This window comes from Corythoichthys intestinalis, chromosome 21 (genome assembly GCF_030265065.1).
Source record: "Corythoichthys intestinalis isolate RoL2023-P3 chromosome 21, ASM3026506v1, whole genome shotgun sequence".
NCBI lineage: Eukaryota > Metazoa > Chordata > Actinopteri > Syngnathiformes > Syngnathidae > Corythoichthys > Corythoichthys intestinalis.
In genome coordinates, this window is record NC_080415.1 from 40,763,298 (window position 1) to 40,783,410 (window position 20,113).

At 41.3% G+C, this 20,113-nt stretch overlaps 2 protein-coding genes across 3 annotated transcripts; both read right to left on the reverse strand.

Annotated features, from left to right (window-relative positions):
- Nucleotides 1-3,512: 3,512 nt before the first annotated feature.
- Nucleotides 3,513-8,025, reverse strand: rsl1d1 (ribosomal L1 domain containing 1). Its single transcript, XM_057827022.1, has 9 exons — nt 7,860-8,025; nt 7,520-7,662; nt 6,141-6,279; nt 5,907-6,055; nt 5,715-5,816; nt 5,487-5,580; nt 4,006-4,116; nt 3,802-3,936; nt 3,513-3,724 (listed from the first exon to the last, which is right to left on the reverse strand). Exons 1-9 carry the CDS (start codon nt 7,896-7,898, stop codon nt 3,620-3,622), a joined length of 1,017 nt encoding a protein of 338 aa, XP_057683005.1. The 5' UTR covers nt 7,899-8,025; the 3' UTR covers nt 3,513-3,619.
- Nucleotides 8,026-8,581: 556 nt separating this feature from the next.
- gspt1 (G1 to S phase transition 1) lies at nt 8,582-20,090 on the reverse strand. 2 transcript variants are annotated; one of them, XM_057827010.1, is made up of 14 exons: nt 19,727-20,090; nt 19,433-19,477; nt 17,427-17,693; nt 17,313-17,346; nt 17,059-17,136; nt 16,815-16,995; nt 15,885-16,039; nt 11,873-12,013; nt 11,698-11,791; nt 11,303-11,383; nt 11,018-11,191; nt 10,857-10,946; nt 9,267-9,435; nt 8,582-9,205 (listed from the first exon to the last, which is right to left on the reverse strand). In XM_057827010.1, exons 1-14 carry the CDS (start codon nt 19,935-19,937, stop codon nt 9,153-9,155), a joined length of 1,773 nt encoding a protein of 590 aa, XP_057682993.1. In that variant the 5' UTR covers nt 19,938-20,090; the 3' UTR covers nt 8,582-9,152. The 2 variants fall into 2 exon arrangements, with proteins under 2 accessions (XP_057682993.1, XP_057682995.1); XM_057827012.1 differs by lacking the exon at nt 19,433-19,477.
- Between the last annotated feature and the right edge of the window lie 23 nt (nt 20,091-20,113).

Below are 20,113 nucleotides of genomic sequence, written 5' to 3' on the forward strand. Positions count from 1 at the left end.
GCGTGATCGAAGCATTTATTCCCAGGGATTTTTTTTTCCATAAAATAAAATAAACTATACATACTCATAGTTTACTTTTAACCAAGAATCGAGACGGTTTTACGTCCATATCTACTGGTATAAAGAATTCAGGGATTTAAGCATTTATTCACAAGGATTTTTGCCAGAAAAGCTCCTTTAATGCCAGCGGCCGCTGGCCTCATTCGCTTACATAGTTGCATGGTACTTTGGCAATATACGTAAAATAAACCCTAACTGTACGGTTTCTTTGCTTTTAACCAAGAATCGAGACTGTTTTACGTCCATATCTATGAAAAATTCGGGGATTTAAGCATTTATTCACAAGAATTTCGGCCAGTAAAGCTCTGTTTACGTCAGGTGGCCGCTAGCCTCATTCGCTACCGTAGTAGCATTGTACTTTGTCAATATGCGTAAAATAAACGCCAACTGCGCAGTTTCTTGGCTTTTAACCAAGAATCGAGACTGTTTTACGTCCACATCTATGAAGAATTCGGGGATTTAAGCATTTATTCACAATTTTCGCCAAAAAAATCTCCGTTTACGCCAGGCAGCCACTAGCCTCATTCGCTAACAGTATATAGTGTATAATGATAATAAAGGGATATTCTATTATATAAGTTGTGATTGTATATGGAATTAGCTATTTACACGTTAATTATGATTGATTCTGCCTGTTTTCCTAAAGTTTTAGGTTTCTGATGTTAAATTGAGTGATTTAGTAGCTGTTGAAACTTGCAGTAATTTATTAAAAAAAAAAAAAAAAAAGAAGTTGCTATTTTGGTCAAAAACATTTGTTAAAGATTGCTATTGATCCTGAAAATAGGTGATTATCTCTGCATTTGGTGATTTTTTTGCATAAGGTAGGTGCCTGTTTTGGTTTTAGGTCGGTAGCAGCAGCTTTGGTTTTGTACATATTTAAAGTTTTTGAAAATAGGCCCCCTACGAATCGGCTCAGTTTCCCTTGTCATGTCAATAGGTTATGAAGTCTATGAATGGACAAATACTGGTATGGTGCTTTACAAGACTATGCATTCCCCCACCTACCCTGCTTTTTGACCAATAAGCTGATGGAACAATGACAGTACGAAATCCCACTCACCTTATATTTCAAGGTTGCTAACGGACGGCAAGAGTGCGGGAGATTAGACGTTTGAGTGAAGTGAGAGTAAAACGCATGTTCAAAATGTTTTGTTCTCTGTGTACTCCATTTTCACAAATTGCATTATCTTTTTTTGTCATGTAAATACTAATTATATTTGGATCGATCATTTGCGAAAATGTTATTGAGGGGACTTTGAACGCACCTAAATTGTTTAAAAAAGTTTGTACTTTTTTAAGTAGGTATTTAAAACTGCCAAAAACATACACACGCACAAAGGCTCAGGAATTTAAGTGTTAAATTATACAATTTTAAATTTAGCAGTACAGTTAGTTATTTCTATTTTATGTTAAAAATACGTTTTGCTTTTTCCCTGCGCTTATATTATTCAAAAAATTTACTAATTGCTATTTAAAAAAAAAAAAAAAAACATTTTTCACCAGGGCTGTCAAACGATTAAATTTTTTAATCGGGTTAATTATAGCTTAAAAATTAATTAATCCTAATTAATCGCAATTCAAACATCTATAAAATATGCCATATTTTTTTGTGAATTATTGTTGGAATGGAAAGATAAGACACAAGACGGATATATACATTCAACATACGGTACATAAGTACTGTATTTGTCTATTATAACAATAAATCAATAAGATGGCATTAACATTATTAACATTCTCTTAAAGCGATCCTGGAAAGAAAGACTTGTAGTTCTTAAAGGATAAATGTTAGTACAAGTTATAGAAATTTCATATTAAAAGCCCTCTTAATGTTTTCGTTTTATTAAAATTTGTAAAATTTTCAATCAAAAAATAAACAAGTAGTTCACCATTGTTGATTTCAATAATTAAACCATGCTCACTCATGGTACTAACCCATAAAATCAGTTGGACCCAAACGCCAGCAGAGGGCGCCAAACACCAAAAAACAAGTAACATGCGGACATTACACTGCACTGTCATTTTAGTCTGAGTGGGGGATGTGCGTTAACTGCGTCAAATATTTTAACGTGATTAATTTTAAAAAATTAATTACCGCCCGTTAACGCGATCATTTTGACAGCCTTAATTTTCACATACAAAAAAAATAATAGGTGACGCCCAGCTCTACCAATGAGGTGTCTTATTTTTTCTTTTCAGGGAGTTGACAACCCTAATTATTGGTACACTACAAAAAAAAAAAAAAAAAGTCGAGCAGGTGCAATAAGTAAGTTTGAGACTCAACAGTGCATCAAAAGTGAAATGGATGAATACCAATAGCGTTAAGGCACTCTGTCGTAGCACCGCCGCCTCATTTTCTCCTTCAATATCGGCATCCAAACCAGTCCCACGGCCACGAACATCAGTCCGACGGACACGCAGGCGGACGCTACGGGCGCCGCCTGCACCACGCCAAAAAAACGCAGCAGGAAAAGCAGCACGCCGGCGGCGGACATCAGAGACCCCATGACGATGGAGATGACGGACTTGTGCAGGTAGGCCCAATCCGAGGAGCCAGATTCGGGACACAAGCGCCCGGAGTCGTCCGAAAAGTTGCTCTCGTCGTATTCTTCCATTTGACTTCCAGGTGAACCGTAACTTCATTTAGATGCGGCCACCTTCCGAAAGCCAGATATACAGTGTCATCTGTCATGTGCTTATTCTCCTGCTATTGACGCGGTGTAATTTCAGATGGACGGACACACCTACACAACACAGAGCTCATGGTGGATGAACGGTCGCCTCGCTTGCCGTCCCGTCCTCATGTTTCATACGCTAAAGTATCTTTTTATTGTCTGCCATATTCTGCAGCTCAGACTCCCAGAATCCAAAGGTATTTCAATGCTGAAACCGTTTTCAGGTGCCACTAATACTGTACTCTTTGTGGTTGTTTATTTAGAAAATGCAACTGAAAATAACAAAATGATGATTATCTACATTAGTACAGTGGATAACCAATAGGGGCGGATAGGCTTTATGTTCTTCCACATCTTTACCAGTGAATTTGGCATTATTTTTGGACAGAATTGCTAGGTAGGTTTAGCTCAGTAAACATTTCGCTCGTACACCATTTCCACGCATTTAGCATTCGAGACAAACAGGAGCTTGACACGCCTAGCAACAATTGCTAACGTCGTGAACATTGAGCAAAAGTGACCTGTCGCGCACGCGGCACGCCATTTCCGGCCACGCAGAGATGGGATGACGACCGACTTAACCCCTCGATGGCTGAATTTACATCCACCGCCATTAAGGTCCAATTCATTTTGCCTGGCGCCCTTTTCACGAAGAGTTGCATCGGAGATCCCTTTCCAGACCGATAATTGTCACGCCGACGATCAATGCGCTGTCTTCGCGTACGACTGAATTAGCATCATTAAACGAGATAACGACAGAGGCCAGAAAACCACTCATTTCTGGAGATCAGAAAAAGGTATTTTATTTTGAGAGCACGGGCAACGCGACTTGATAAGGAGGACATACTTGAGAGATTATCGATCATCGGTAAAAAAGACGAAACTTATTTGACTTTAGGTTTTTTTCCTTTTCCTTTGGCAGCTTTTGTCTTGCACAGTTTGAGCAGGATATTTGCATGTTTCCTCTCAGCGGGCTGCCTTTTCTTCAGCTGGAATGAGACAAAAGGGGAAACAAATCAACATCTCTAATGTTAACTGAAAGCAGCTCAAGTCTTTCGGTCGCAACCTTTGCTTTAGGCTTTGGGGTCTCTATGGGGACCAGCTGAGGGATTTCTTCGTCGTCATCCTCTTCGACCTTTCTTTTCTTTGCCTTCTTTTCTCGATCCTCTACGGAGGTTTGTTTGGCGTTCTCGGACCGCGACTGAAATTCAACGTACGCGTATCGCCAGACTGCGTTCCCAAGTATTTGCGTTCGAGTAGCACCGCTCACCTCGGCCTCTGCCTCTTCAGGTTTTCTCAGGTGATCCAGGCCGGAAGCGTAGATGGGTAGGGCCACGGATGTTTCGCTCTTTAAGTGGATGATCTTCATCACGGGCCCCTTCTGCGCAACGGCAAAACAGACCCAAGGCTCCATTCGTTCAAATGTCACGTCATTTTCAGAGGGAGGGATTTTCATTTTGAATGTGACTCATTTTGTAATATGACATTAATTATGACCATTTCAATATCATTGACTTTTTTTCCTCGTAACATCACGAGATTGTAGGTCGTCATGTCAAATTTGTATTGTTGTAGGCATCGATATTTTTCCTTCTTTTGCACGGCCATGTATGTAAAGTCAAAAGCAGTGAATGGAGATTTCCCCCCCTCCCTCAAAATGTGAAATAAAGTGCCTATGACAGCAAAAAGCACATTTATTTCATATTTCATGCTGTATTTAATGATACTGAATGAAATGGACCGCTTGGACGTGTGCGGAAGCAGCCGACCGGTGAAGACAATCGACAACCCCGCCGCCGTGTGACAGGGTCCGGGTAGTTTTGTGTGATTTTTTTTTTTTGCTTCGAAAGGAAACGCCGCTCGGTTCGGGTTAGCGTGTCGGGTAGCCGTCACGCCTCCTGGTTTGTTTACGTTATCCGAAGCCGGTGACAAAAGCCGCCGGACCATAATGGAGTCATTTTTGCCCTGTTGTACTGAATAAATGCATTTTGAATATTTCACATTCCATTTTGCACAAGACTTATTTGTTATGACCATACCATTTATTTAGCAATTGGGTAAAAATACTGCAATAAAAAGAAAATCCGGTCAAAATATTCGTAGAGAGACTGAAACAATGACATTTTGCTGCTCGCTTTGTTGAGTTTCCTCGATTTGAATAATTCCTCCTCAATGGACTGAATTCTAAACCAGATGAAATCGTGACCCTGCCTGTTGGGAACACTAGAGTGCTATCATGACAGGTGGGGCTAAACAGCAGATTAAAGGACTCATTTTTCGTCATCTGGGCTTTGCCAAATTGTTGTATATTCACATCATCATGATATTTAGGTTTTTATATGCTGTCACAGGCACTTTAAATGTCAAGTGAATTTATGTGTTTAACTGAACGTAGCAATAGAAATAAACAGGCAGTTTTGGTTCCATGGAACAGAATTATTGGGCTAGTAAACCCTGTGTCAAGTTTCGGATTTAGTCTTTTGGCCTGAGTGAAAGCATCCCCACAATGACACGTTTTGTTAAAAAAAATATATAAATATATATATATATATATATATATATATCACAGCAAAGTTTGCACATTGATTTTCTTTGCCTATTTAAAGACAGCTGGCCATTTTATTTGTTCTTCCACTTCACTTGAATATTGCCATATCAAAAGTAAAAAAAAATAATAACGACAACATTTAAAAAGCTTCTGTGAAGTGAATACGTTATTAACAAATTGTTGTTTTCATAGGCTGTACTCACCATACGGACTTTTTCCATCACAGTTTGAACGGCCACCTCGATGTTTTCCGTTAACTCGTCGGCAGTCATGCCGGTGTGGCCGATACGTGCCATGCTGAAAAGAAGAAAACAAAAAAAGCCCATTGCTGACGATAGGGTCAAAATGTACAAAAAGGAGCCATGCGGCAGCAGCATTAACAAAGCAAAGAAATACTGTATTTTATAGAATTGAAGATGTTTTAAACCCACCAGCACGAGCCCTTGTTGTTGACCTTCAAACTGGTGCCCTGAACCAATTTCTGCACGTCTCGGGCTAAATTTTTACTCAGCAAATTCACCGAAAGGGGCTCCCTGGCAAAAAGGAAGCGCCGACACAGTTACTCACTCGCAAACCGGTTTGAACTCTGGGGGCCAAAAAAAAAAAAAAAACACTGGCGTTACCTTTTCCTCTCATAGAAGTGTTTTCCGATATGGGTGGCCAGCCGGAAGCGGATGCGCTCGTCGGAAAGGAACATGTCGAAATTCCCCAACAGCCTTCGTTTGGCCTCAAACTGTTTATACTCCGTCTTGAGGATCTTGTAGGGAATGACCTGCCCAATGTTCAGGGACGCCATTAGAAAAAAAAAAACTTTTTTTTTTTTTTCCTTCTCATCCGGAACTTGTGATGTGGATTACCTCGGTGACATTTTGAACCCCCCTCTCTTGCAGCAACTTCTTATAAAACCTCTGTGTTTGCTCGCCGGTCATTTGGGGTTCATCTCTAGTAAACAGGCAAACTTCTTCCGAGTCCACACGTTGGCCGTGAGGCAACGGACTGATGACCAAACAAGAAAAACTGTTTATATTCGATACGATAAAAATAAACACATATAAATACTTGACAACGTGCGGTAAACTAAGGCATTTTAGAAACCTCTACCGTAGTCCAGCTGTGTCAAACTTCTAGACGTTTTGCCTGCCCGAGGGACACGTCTTTGCTCATTCATACAGAATCGCATGCTTTTATTTTGGCATTGGTACTGTACAATCCGAGCGTAGACTTTACAATGATGTTGACGGGACACTGCGCCACACCTTCAAGTAGGGGGCCGTCCCACACTCCGCTCCAGTCGGTCACAGTTATTCTCAAACACATGCAGCGATCCAACGCCGGATTTAGGTTGAAAAAGTACGAAAGCTGTACGGCATACAAACAGGAAGGACTGTCTCAGGAGTGATTTGCTCGAGGATTCAAGGTCATTAATATATTTTTCGTAGCATGCATGAGTTTTGAAACGTTGTGAAAAAAAAAAAAAAAAATGGGAGAAATGAACGGCTACGGCATTGGCGTGATAATTCGCAATATTTACGTAAAATGCTAACTGCCCAATTTTTTTATTTTAACCAAGAGTCGAGACCATTTTACATTCATATTTATAACGAATTCAGGGATCTAAGCATTTATTCACAAGAACTTTTAACCTAAAATGCTCTTTGTGGTGATCAGGCGACACCGCAGTGGCTTAAAGACTAGCAGCACATTCGATATACCGGTATTTACGTCAAATAAAATATAACTGCCCGGTTATCTGCTCTTTTCACAAAGAATCGAGACTGTTTTACGTCCTTATCTAAAAAGAATTCAGGGACTGAAGCATTTATTCACAAGCATTTTCAACGGAAAAAGCTCTTTGTCTGTGTTTCCACTCGGTCAGCTTTAACGGAGATAGGCCCCCTATTAATCGGCCTCGCGCCCCGTGTCCCGTCAATATATTATGAAGTCTATTACCAGAGATATGTGCACTTCTGCACTCGCCTCACTTTTGCGTACACCGCAGTTCCATTTGTTCATTGGCACCCTCACAGTCAAAATGGATTGCTGTGCAGCACTGTCAATGGCAGCCAATGTATTAACAAGCAAGTGACCTAGCTGGAAATGCCCCAAAATCAACATGAAGTAACTAATGAAGAGGAAGCTGCCCGGAAATGAGTTTGCCATAGTCCACCTAGGTCATCATGGACACTGTGTCATCATGCTTGATATAAGAAGGTTGATAAATGTCAAGTGAACTTACATCCGAATGGTCTGAGCACATTTAGGGATCTTCCAGAGGGTGAAAAGTATGCTTATCTTTTGAGACTCGTCCGTGAAAAGCTTTTTGCTGGCAGCCGACTGGGTTTTCAGGAAGGCCTGCAGGGCTAAAACGGCCTTTTTCACCTTTAAAAGAAAAAGATATCACTTGCTGGTACTGTACTGTCGAACAAGTCGAGGCCTGGCGTTAGCTTGGCGGCTACTGCACGAAAACCTTTCGTTACGACCACTCGTTAAAACGTTATAGCACATTTATCAACACAATATCAACCTTACTGACATCCTATAGGCTAAAGTTAAATCAACTATTTGCGAATGCTTACCTGTGCTCGGTCTAGGTCGACTTGTATTTTGTCGCCCATGTTGGCTTCACGTGTTCAAGTCACGCGCATGCGTCGTCGGTTACGTTCAATCGGAAGTGCACGTCACCAAATACTCCTTAACTTTATTTGAAAGACAAAAATATAATTAAAAAAACACGAGTGTCTGGAGTTACGGTGTTCTCCCAAAATCTCCTACATCGGCGAAACGTCTACATGAGTCGAATTTGACGCCCTAAGTACTACCGTGCGCTCTCAACTTGTTTATTTTAGAAGCATACAGGCAGAACGTACAAAAAAATGCCAACTACCTTAAAACACAAAAAACACAGTGGTTAAAACCATGAGAGGGTAACAAATGCAAAGAGTATTTTTGAGGCAATGAAAAGGTACTAAAAATCTGAGTAAAGCAAGTGAGTAGAGTACTCGCCGCTTCTAACCGATGTGCGCATGCGTGCGACTAATTGCGCAAGCGCGCTGAGCATTGTGTGGGACGTTTCGTCCGTTTAGCCACTAACAAAGTCACGATTACAAGAAAAGTTTATCCCCCAAAAATAAATAAAAAGTATTGAGGAGCCAAAAAAAAAAAAAGATTACAGTACTGTACTTATTCAGCTTGGATATTTGAACCCCTGTATTTGGTACATTGCAGTAAATTTCATAGAAACGCTTCTATTTAAAATGTGACAAGTGTAAATAAGTGGAGCACAGAAAAAGACAAAAACAAGCGTCATGATTTCTTTATTTTCATGTGGCTTTGTTATGCAACAGTTGCATCTTTGTGTTTGTTCATCAGAATAATGTGAGACCAAAATGAACCCGCTGGCAACACTAGCAAATAACGTGTCGACCGAATCTTCATTCCTGTTCTTAAACTTGGAAATGTATACCTCAAAATGACATCACCCGGAGAGCTATGTTCTCTATTTGCGTTCTCCCCGATCCAACCCCGTAACACTGCACCCGTCTTGGTTAAAAGCAAATGGCGTGGCCGCTCGATCGACAGCGTATTCGGTCGGCCGCTACATTAGTTGGCATATCAGAGCCCTCAATATGAGAACCCTGGACGCTGTCTCTCACTTGACATTGTTCATCGTAAAAACTGATCCAGTCTTGTTATTTTAATCTGACGCAATGAATTCCCCTCTCAGCTCCTTAGTTGAATGGTCTTCTCTTTCGCATAGTCGAGTGTAAAGAGAAGATCAGCTGTTGTGATTGGCCCCAGCAGCAATCTTCCTCCTCCTCCTCCGGTGGGTGGCGAGCAGAACAATGACGCAACTCGGGCCACAGTTGCGTTTAGTCCTTTTCTGGCACCAGCTTCAGCACTTTTCCGATGGCGATGGTTTTGCCTGGTCGGAGGAGAAATAGTTCTAGTTTGAGGGAAAGAATGAAATACGCGTCCTCTCTTACCTTCATCTCGTAGTGTGAATCTCCCCATCTGAGGGAAGTCCTTGAAAGTCTCAATGCAGATGACTCCCGCCGCCCGGAACCTGGCAATACAAACCTGGTCCTGCTTGACAAAGCGTGGCCGTGTTTTACTTTTCTCTCCGGTCTTCTTGTCCACCATACAAATTAAGGCCTGTCATCGGGATGGAATTAGAACCAAATGTCCAGTAAGTAGGAACAACATTTACGCCAAGAGGGGGCAGCGCCGGTTTATGATGTACAATGAAGGAGATAGTACCTTATTTCATAGGCACAGTCTAACTGTTTGCATTATTCTAACACACTTAATATAATCAATCAGGGAATAGTATATTTTCTCATATTTACCGATCCACTGTTTGTATTTCTCTAACACACCCAATATAAAATAAATAGTACTTATATCATAGTATAAGGAAAACAAGCAGAATATATTTGCCATAGGGCATAAGAGATACATGACAACTTCTTATCATAGAAGCCCAACGCGTGCGTCATGCAGCTGACTGAGCAAGATTGATGCGGACTACCAGGTGATAGGCAAGACATCTACAAGCCCACGTCTGCAAACATCAAATCCCGCAATCACCCCTTCAGGACAGTCCAGAACAAATGGCGGGACGTCCTGCACGACTACACCACCAGATAACAAAAACAACAAGTTTAATAGCACAACGCCTCTTAGACGGTGAGGCCCACCCAACCCCCACCTCAGTTGCCTCATTAACCATGACCCAGCAAAGCTGACACACGAACTTGACCGCCCAAATCTGCAACAAAGGAAGACCCCAAACACACCCCTCTTCCTGCCGATGGCAAGGGCCTTCAAAAGGACTGAATGTTTAACCAATCGTTGTCATTTTTTCTCTGGAACCTTTCGTTGACTTGTGATTTGGTGACCTTGGATCCTCGCCTGGGCCCCTCTGTGCCGCATGATTGCTGTCTACTCAGAATAAATTGTGTTTTGAAGCCTTCTTCCAACTTTCAAAATGGAGTCAGTACTAAGGGTTAAGACTAAGGTGAACGCGCAGAGTTTGGCCTTGTGGCCGGGGTGTCGCCGGCCCAGGTCGGTGGATCTGCGCCAGCGTGGGTCCGGCGGTTCGGCCGACGTGATTCTGGCAATCTGGATGAAAGGTCAGATTCCTCCAACAGCTAGTATAGTGTGCGATAGGCTAAATTTAAAAAAAAAACAAATACCCAAATTGAAACACATATCATGCAGTATAAATCTAGAAAATGCCAAACTCACAGGAGGGCTTTTCATGAATGGGGATTTCGGGTCACTTGTTGATTTAGGAGCCATTTGGGTCACTTTTTCTGGGTCAAAATTCATGAGCTATTTTTTTGTGGGTCAATAGGAGTGATTGGTGAATGAATGTCTTGTGGGTGTTCATCAATGACAATGAAAATTATGAGCAACCTTTTAAACGGAATGTGCCATCACGATTTTTTTTGTTGCTGTTCTTGTTTAAAAATAACATGGGCTTCGGGGGTGGTAACAGTAGAAATTTTGATTGTCCCATGAATTTTTGGAAGCGAGACAATGAACTGTTGATGCAGTTGTCCGCAACTTACAGAGATTTGCACCTCTTCGATGCAGGTGTGAAGGTGAAGGACTGCGTTGTAACCGGGACAAATGATGGATTTGTGCTCTATGATGACGATCTGAAATAGAAAGAATGAAAGAGATGAAGCACAAGACGGGCTTACGCGGTCGTCGGTTTTAGTCGTGTCACCTGAGCGTCAAAGGTGCGGCCGGTGTGGCAAAGGTTGTCGGGGCTGCACAAGATGAAACCGGGCAAGATCTCTTCTTCTTCGATGCCCTTCAGCCTCATCTTCAGGTTCTCTCCGGGACCTGCGTCTTCTGTCTCGACCTCATCGCTTAGGAGGCTCAGTACTTCAACTATGTGCTGAAAAGAGGTTTTCTTTTAAAACCTTTAGACATCTTCATTTTATTCCATGCTGCACTGTTATTGTTATCAGGCATTGACTCAATGAGTCATATTTGCAAATGATCTCACCCTGTTTGGCATCATAATCAACTGCTGGGCTTTGCTGATGGATCCTGACTCCAGCTTCCCAAGAATGACTGTACCCATGTCCTAAAAATACACAAAAACGAGAGAATAAGAGTCACTTTCTTGAAAGGAATAGCATCCACTTGAAAGTAGCTTGGCACCGAAAGCATTTTTTGGGCTCCCGAAAGGGTGCCGATTTGAGGAATGCAGGGCATGTTCGGTTTCAAACGAGTCACGCTCCGACAATTACAGTTGTGCAATCGCAGGAATGAGGACCATCTACATCGTGAAAGCAACGGTAATGAGAAATTCCAGTCCTTTGCGATTTCTACTGAAGGAAGCTAGTATTATACCGTTCACAAATTTGGCAGGAAAAGAAACAAAATCTTCTTTCTCACCTTGTACTTATCTACAATGGGGAGTCTTACTGGGCCGTGAACAGATCTGGTGAAGTTTGGCAAACTATCCAAGTGTGGAATAAATGGCAAACCCCTGGTGGAAAGCATATATCTATTTACAATTATGCATATAATGTATAATAATTGAGGTTATCATGGGAGCAGTTCCACTTACGTGTACCAGGGACATTCGGGCACGGGTTCCTTGAGGTTGGCACCTGTGAGTCCGGAGCAAGGCATAAAGTAGATGTCCTTCTTGGGGTTGAAGCCAACCTTCTTTAAGAATGGCACCAGTTTTTCCTTGCACTCTTCATACCTGCCAGTGTACATTGTAAACAACATACAGTCAGAACACGCATCCTTTTTTTTTTTTTTTTTTTACACAATTTGCATGAGGTGACACTCATCCAATCTAGCTTTGGACAAGAGGCAGACTGGTCGCTAGCCAATCACAGGGCTCATTTAGACAAAAAAAAAAACACTTGAATGGATATAAAAGTTCTGTTCATTGCTTTGTTTTGCTTTGCTTTGCTTTGTTATTGTTTATTGTGCTTTAGGGCTGCAGCTCCAGTGACGTGCGGTCAGGGGAGGCAGGTGAGGCAGAGCCTCACCTGTCATCATGACAAAAAAATAATTATAGCATCAAATTTATATTAATATTTGTCCATTGCTCTTTATGTATGACTCATTTCAAACATTTTTTATAGTCAAAATCGCTGAATTTGCCAATTTCCTGTTCAAATAAAGAAATGAAACGAGAGGTGTGGCAGCAACAAGTAAAGCCTCACCTCTGATTGCGCAATCCATAACATACTGGGTTGATACATGGAATTGGAGCGTGCTGGTTCCCCTACATCTGCATGTCGCCATTATAATGTTTCCAGATACGTTTATTTGACCTGATTTTCCACAGTCTGGCTAATGTCTTTAACCCTTAAAGTTTAATGTTTGTTAGCGATATATTTAGTTTTGCTGATGGGAAATAAAACCACAGTGAAAAGGCACAGCTTGCGGCAGATAGTTCTCTGCCGCACTGAAAGGGGGCGTACGTGAAACTGGACTTTCCGTCAAAAGTGGACGCGATCAACACCACACCGGAGCTAAAACGTTTGCTTCAAACTGCGGGACAGAAGATAACTCGCGCTTTTCAAACGGACTGGTACACCCGAAAAGACTGGCTATGTGGCTGTCCTTCGAAAAATCGCCTTTGCTGCTTTCCCTGCCTTTTCTTCTCAACTTGTGCCAATGTCTGGACTAACACGAGATATTGTGACATTAAAAAACTACCACGAAGCCTCAGCAAACACGAGAGCTCGACCACTCACATTCAAAGCCTGATTGCTTTAAAAACTTTTGGAAGCTCAAGGATCGATTTGGCTTTGACGAACAGCGGAAGCTCAACGGTAGCATCCGGAACGCTAAGTAAGGTAAAGAGTTTGAAAGACCTCATTAATGCAACCTGCATCGTAGCTAAACAGGAGTTGACATTTCGTGATAACGATGAGCGTGTAAGATCTTCTAAACGTGGCATATATGTAGAACGATTACATGGTTTTGCTGAGAAAGATGAAAGGTTAGCTAGACATTTGGACACATCCACTGTGTGTTCTGGCTTGTCAAATAGAACACAGCGATCTAATTGAAGCAATCCTCTCCATTGAGGCGGAGAGATTTTTTTTAAAGTAAAGGAAAATAAGGAGGACTTTTACAAAAAGGGCGTAGGTTTGCATAGGGACAGTAGGGACATAACACTACCAACTTTTCAGGATGCTAAAATTGTCCCCACCAACTTTTAAGCAACCTTACCTTTTTTGCATGATATAATGTTCAGTTATATAGAGAATTTAGATCTTTCAATAGTTCCATATGTTGTAAGGATACAATTGACCCTACCATTATTAAGTGAATTATTTTCATTATGTTTATATTTGCTAATAAAAACCAGACATTTATTCAGGAAGTTTTCAAAATGTTTCTTTAGTATTTTTTGAAAACAAAGGTTTGAATCGAACAGTGTATCATCTGAACCAATGCATGTAAAAGTTATTATCAGTAGATAAGGATTTATTTTGCATTGATCATTTTGCCTATTAATTAATTAAGTTCTTATACACGAGAAATGTGGCCCTTTGCCCCCATCATCCAATCTGTTTGGTCTTATTAATGTCCCGTTCCCAGCAAAAAGTGTACCTAAAGGCAGGTTATGCTGTTATATCGTCCCTACGAATGTTGAGACCAAACCTATGCCCTTCCAAAATAACACCGGTTTTTGTGGTGAAGGACAGGCGCAAGACCACAAACAATTTTAATTTCAATCTTATAAAAAAAAAAAAAAGAAAGAAAAAAAAAGAGCTTAGACTAAGAAAAATACAATAGAATATTTAAAAACTACATTTTGGCCTTAAATAAAATATTATTTGTTTTTCTTTTCACACATTTTGTTTAGCAATCTGTAATAAATTGATTAAAGTATCAGAATTAAAAGTTTTAAAAACAACTGAATATTTCACCAAAGGTCAGAATTGAATTCTGTGGTTTTGTACACCACTCTTTACTCTCATTTATGTTGCATGAATTATAGAATTGCGACGGCCACCACATTGAGTGTGTAGAGCAAATGCATGTTATTTTCTTACTTTTACGTATCGATAATATGTCCCGCGTGTGCGTGTTTTGTGAAGAATGCAGATGAGATATGAAATAACCAGTTGCCAATTGAATAAGCTACCCTTTTTGGTTTATATATTTGGAAATCTGACACTAAAGGAGTCAGTGCCTCACCAACCATGAACCTCACCGCACGTCACTGGGCTGCAGCTATCGAATATTTTAGTAATCGAGTAATCGAATGAAAATTCTATCGATTAATCGAGTAATCGGATTAAACAAATATATTTTTAGGTGAAGAGCAATTATAAATATACATGAGAAAACAAGACATTTCATCTAATCTTGAACCATTTGTCAGTCAATCAATGTCTTTATTTTCGATGTATATTGTTGAAAACCGCCAACAATTGCATCTCAGATGTAACTAGAATAAAAAAAAAAGACATTCACTGCTTTCACTCAGAAAACCTTTAGATGTTATTTATCTAAAAATGCCGTTACGCTTGATACCACACATCACTTAAAAGTTGGGATTTTTTCCCCACGTGTTTCTATTTGTGTCAAGCCATTTTTAAGTTCTAGTTAAGTTTGAAGTTAGTCTAAACTGTAAGTCCTGATAGGATTTTGAGTTTTTGCAGGGTTCAAAATAAATGTATGATACAGGCTGTATGGAGCACGTTAGGGACCAGTGCTACTTGGTGTTTTATCCAGCAATGACTACTGAGCTAAAATTAGGGTTAGTTAATTAATAGTATAATAGTAGTAATAGTATAATAGTAGTAATAATTAATAGTTAGTTAATTAGCATTATTGAGTTTTTATTTTACACCCTCATCACTCCACAACGCTATGTTATGCTAAAGCCTGTATGTAAGACACGTTAGCCACGCATCGAAAGTGGTCATAATTAATAGAAACCTAGCCCTCCACAGGTCCAACGTTACTTGAGCTAGTGACAGTAACGTTAATCTTATTTATTAGCACTTAGCGCTCTTTATTAGCGCTTAGCGCTGTACTGCTTTAAGATTGCGGCTGTTTACAAACGCTGCCCAGACGCGGCCGAGTCTGTCATTTCGCATCTAGTTTAACATACATGTGAACTCTATGAGACTCATCAGACGCTACCCGCTACCAACGTAGCATCGTGCGGGCTAGTATTTAGCAACGTCGGCGTCGTTTGTAGCAGCTGTCGGCTGCATTAAGTTTTTTTTTTTTTTTTTTTGCTTCTTCCTCTACGCACGTGACATCAGCGCGTTGTCCCGCATTAAAAGTAGTCCGAGCAAAACGTGATGCTTAGAGCTGTCAAAATAAACAATTACTCGAGGTGAATAAAATTACTCGGATCAGTTTTTAAACTTGAGTTCCTCGAGTATTCGTTTCAGCTCTAGTTAAGACTAAGGAGAGCGCGTGGAGTTTGGCCTTTTGGCCGGGATCCCGCCGGCCCGGGTCGTAGGAGGTGCGCCAGCGCAATTCCGGCAGTCTAGCTAAAAGGTCAAATTCCTTTAGTACATATTGCGCAGTCATTTTAGTGCTATATTACCACTGATACCGAGGCTCATTTTTAACAATAGAATTACCTGTCTAGGCTCCAATTGACAGTGGGGTCGTCCATCTTGTTGACCAGCACAATGAGATGCTTGACGCCCGCCGTTTTGGCCAGCATGGCGTGCTCCCGAGTCTGTCCGCCTTTTTCAAACCCGGTCTCGAATTCGCCCTTTCTCGCCGAGATCACCTGACAAACATAAGCAAGCCGACGGTTCAATATGCGGACGTTCACATTTCAAGGGAAAGACGAGACCTTGATTACGTGCATCCTAGTGGAAAGAATAATTCATGCTAAGGATCCGATCACATGACTGGAAACGGGGACCTATTTGTATCATTAAAAAAAACTAGAAATAAAAATTATCCATCATTACTGTTGTTTGTGTTAAACTATTTTTATTTAATTATAACACAATGTTAATAAAACCTAAATAAATTATATGAAAATGAATAAAAACAGAAATACACCCTGGTCCCAAGTAACACTCTAGATTTATTATTTTTTTCCATAGTACCGGTATTTAATGACAGCCATTCAATTCATTTAAACGGGGAAGACTGGCTGCAATTGTTCGTCTTTCAGTGCTATTGACGCTCCATTTTGACTGCGAGTTGGTTCGTCCATGGGCCCCTCCCAGTCAAAATGGATAGGATGTCAGTGGCGGCCAATAGGTTTAACTAAAAAAATAATAATAACAACAACAACAACATAATTGGTGATTGTAAGAGTTCAAAGTGAAGCGCTTCCAATATACGTGTACTGTGTAAAATTGATTTGACCTTCCGAGATCTTTTGCTGTCATTGCAATGAGTGGAATAGCCGCTATTTCTTTTTTTATTTATTCATGTAAGACAGAATTTTATTTTGTGCAGCACAATTGATGTGACTCCATGTTGTCTGGGACCTCCTTCAAATGGTTGAAAAGCCGCAGGTGTATTCTTATAAATGCAAAGTTTCTCACCAGGACAGCCAGGTCAGCTTGTGACGCTCCTCCAATCATGTTAGGGACAAAGCTCTTGTGCCCAGGAGCATCAAGAATGGTGAAGTGTTTTCTCTCCGTCTCAAAGTAGGCCCGGCCCACCTCCACAGTCTTCCCTTTGTCTCGCTCCTCTTGGTTGGTGTCCAAAGCCCACGACAGGTACCTGCGGCCCGGACGAATAGTCTATTAAGATGCAAATGTAGGGCTAAAAACAATCTGCGCTCACCATGTTTCTCTGTTCTTTTCTTTTGCTTCCCTTTCGTATTTTTCCAAAGTTCGCTTTTCCACCATTCCAGTTAGATACCTAATAAAGGGGAGACACGCATATGCATAAAACACCAAGTAAAAAACAAAAGACTTACGACTAGAGAACACCAAATGTTTGTGGTTCCGACGCAACAATACAATTGAATAGAAACAAGGTCTATCGCGTTTCAAACAAAAGGTGGAAGATTAGATGACTTCACAATTTTTACTCACATGATCTGTCCACCAATAGTTGATTTTCCAGCATCTAACAGTCAAATAAAAATGACGGTTATATTATCAAGCCGTCATTTTGAAGTCATCCAAGCCGCCGCTGACACTACGCACCCACGTGACCGATGAAGACAACATTGACGTGCTCTTTCTTGGGGGCGTCGGGCGTAGAAGGAGCCGCTTTGGGAAGTGGCATCTCCTCCTCTTCCTCTTCCATGATCATCTCCTCATCCTCCTGGATCTCGACGTGGGCTCGACAGTCCCCCGTGGCGCCCGGGTCCTCTCGTCCGCCGCCGCCGCCGCCACCAGGCTCCTCGTTCTGCTCCCATGTCTCTTCGTCTCCCGCCATGTCGGCCTCGGAACCGCCATTCTCCACCGGAGCTGAATGAAAAAGACATGAATAAAGCTCACCGGCTTTCATTAGTTTTGGTTTAGAACTGAACTTTATTTCTATATGACTTGGCTTAATTAAGGTTAAAACAATGTAAATCCTTATTGGATTTGGCAGGGAGGAACGTTGCTCATTTCAAAACGGATTGGACGTCTAGCGCCATAGACGCCAGCTCATAGACTTCAAAACTCTATTGACGTGACACTTTCACGCCTTACCATAGGGGACAAGCTTCGTTTAGTAATAGTCAATCGAAGACGGCACACGCTCATGTCCAAGCTGGATTTAAGCTTGGATTTTTGAAAGCTGTATCACATGCAAACAGGAAGGATTGTCTCAGGAGTGATTTGTTCGAGGATTCAAGGTAATTACTATATTTTTTTGTACCACGTATGCATTTTCAATCGTTGTGAAAAAAATCAATGGGAGAAATCAGCCCCTACTGCATTGGCATCATAGTTCGCCATATTTGCATAAAATAAACGCTAAACGCACGTTTTTTTTTGCTTTTAACCAAGAATCGAGACTGTTTTACGTCCACATCTATGAAGAATTGGGTGATTTAAACATTTATTCACAAGAACTTTTGTCAGAAAAGCTCTGTTTATGTCAGGCAGCCGCTAGCCTCATTCGCTTCAACTATGTATCTGACTATACAACTGTGTCATGACAATAAAGGGCTATTCTATTCTATAAAAAGTTGCATTAATAATCTATTTATAAATGATTTATCATTGATTCAGCATGTTTTCCTCAAGTATTACGTTTCCAGTGGGAAAATTGATTTATTAGCTGTTGAAAAAATTGAAGTTGCTATTTTGGGCAAAAACATCTATTGATCCTGAAAATATAGGTGATTATCTCTGCATTTGGTGATTTTTGTGTATCTAGTGTAAAATCTGATAATTCTATAGCCATTTTAAGTTTTGTTATACTTATATAATAAATCATCGGGATTTCATAAGGGAACGACTTAGAATTTTTTTATGCCGCTGCTCAATGAGACTCATATATGGCTAAGGTAGATGCCTGTTTTGGTTTTAGGTCGGTAGCAGCTTTGGTTTTGAAAATATTTGAAGTTTTTGAAAATAGGCCCCCTACGGATCAGCCCTGCGCCCCGTGTCATGTCAATATGTCATGAGGGCTATGGACAGCTAATGAGTTAAGCGGCGTCTCACCGAACCTTGCTAGAATGACTTTACATTTAAGTGAATATGCAGAAATTTAGTATTGAAAATATCATTTGTCCCCAAAAATGTGGTATTGGATACAGTATCGGCATTAGTACCGGGAGCCACAAAATGGTACCGTTGCAACAAAACGAGCTGTTTAAATTCTTCTGCTGAGTATTGAAATGAGATCATGAGAGGAAAAAATGAATCCGCTGGAAGCCGGAGGGTGGCAGCGAATACACCTCCCACTTCAAATGGACTGGACATCTGACACTGTCAATGAGAACATTTTAATTGCAAGCTGTTAGTTTCTTTATTAAACGGCGTTTACATCTCTTTTTAAAACGCTGTATCGATTGGCGAGAGCACACGGATAACCCATTGGGATACAAAGTAGCAGGATATATCGTCAAATCGATAAATTATCACACCCCTAACAGTTCCACATATAGCTGCGTGTGAGCGACACACCCTGGCACTTGACCATCCAACTCACCCTTTGTAACCCGACGACAAGCACATTCCGTGTTTCTAGTTCATTGATTAGGGTTGCTTACCGACTGTTTGTGCCATGTCAATGCTGACAACAGGATCAGGGGTACCTTCAAAGGGAGAGAAATAAATATCATTTCTTTTCAACACAATACGCCGGCCACGTTTTAGAAAGCGTAGGTGTCACTTGGTCATGAATGAGCTGGAAGTGCACGGTGACGACAGCGAGTCGACGTGTTGGCAAGTGAGTGAGTGACTAGACACAGGCTAACTTTAGCTGCGTTAGCAAGATAGTTAGCAAGTTCGGCTCAGTTTCCAATTTTGTTGTTGTTGTTGTTGTAGCTTTCGTCGAAACTCACCCTCGGTGGTAGGCATTTCCGCCGCGTTGCTCTGAAGGAAGCTCGGCACGAACACCGGGGCGTTGAGGTTGGGGACAAACGGCTTGGCGTTGACGTTGAGCGCGGCGAAGACGCCCGGGAGAGTCGCCGCCGCCGCCGCCGCAGAGTTGGCCGGGGCCTCGGCGTCTTCCTCCAGCTCCCACGAATCCGGAGCCGTGTCTCTCGGGTCCATGGCTACGTTTAGCAGAATTGAGAGGCTATCCCGTGCCGATCGAGCTGCTAATTTGTCGTCGTTCCGCGCCCTTAGTTACTTGTAGCTTTAAACACTTGACAGCCTTGTTGGTGAACTTCCCATTGCTATGCTGCTTTGACAAGCATATGGACTGCGCGCAGCTGACGAGTAGCGTG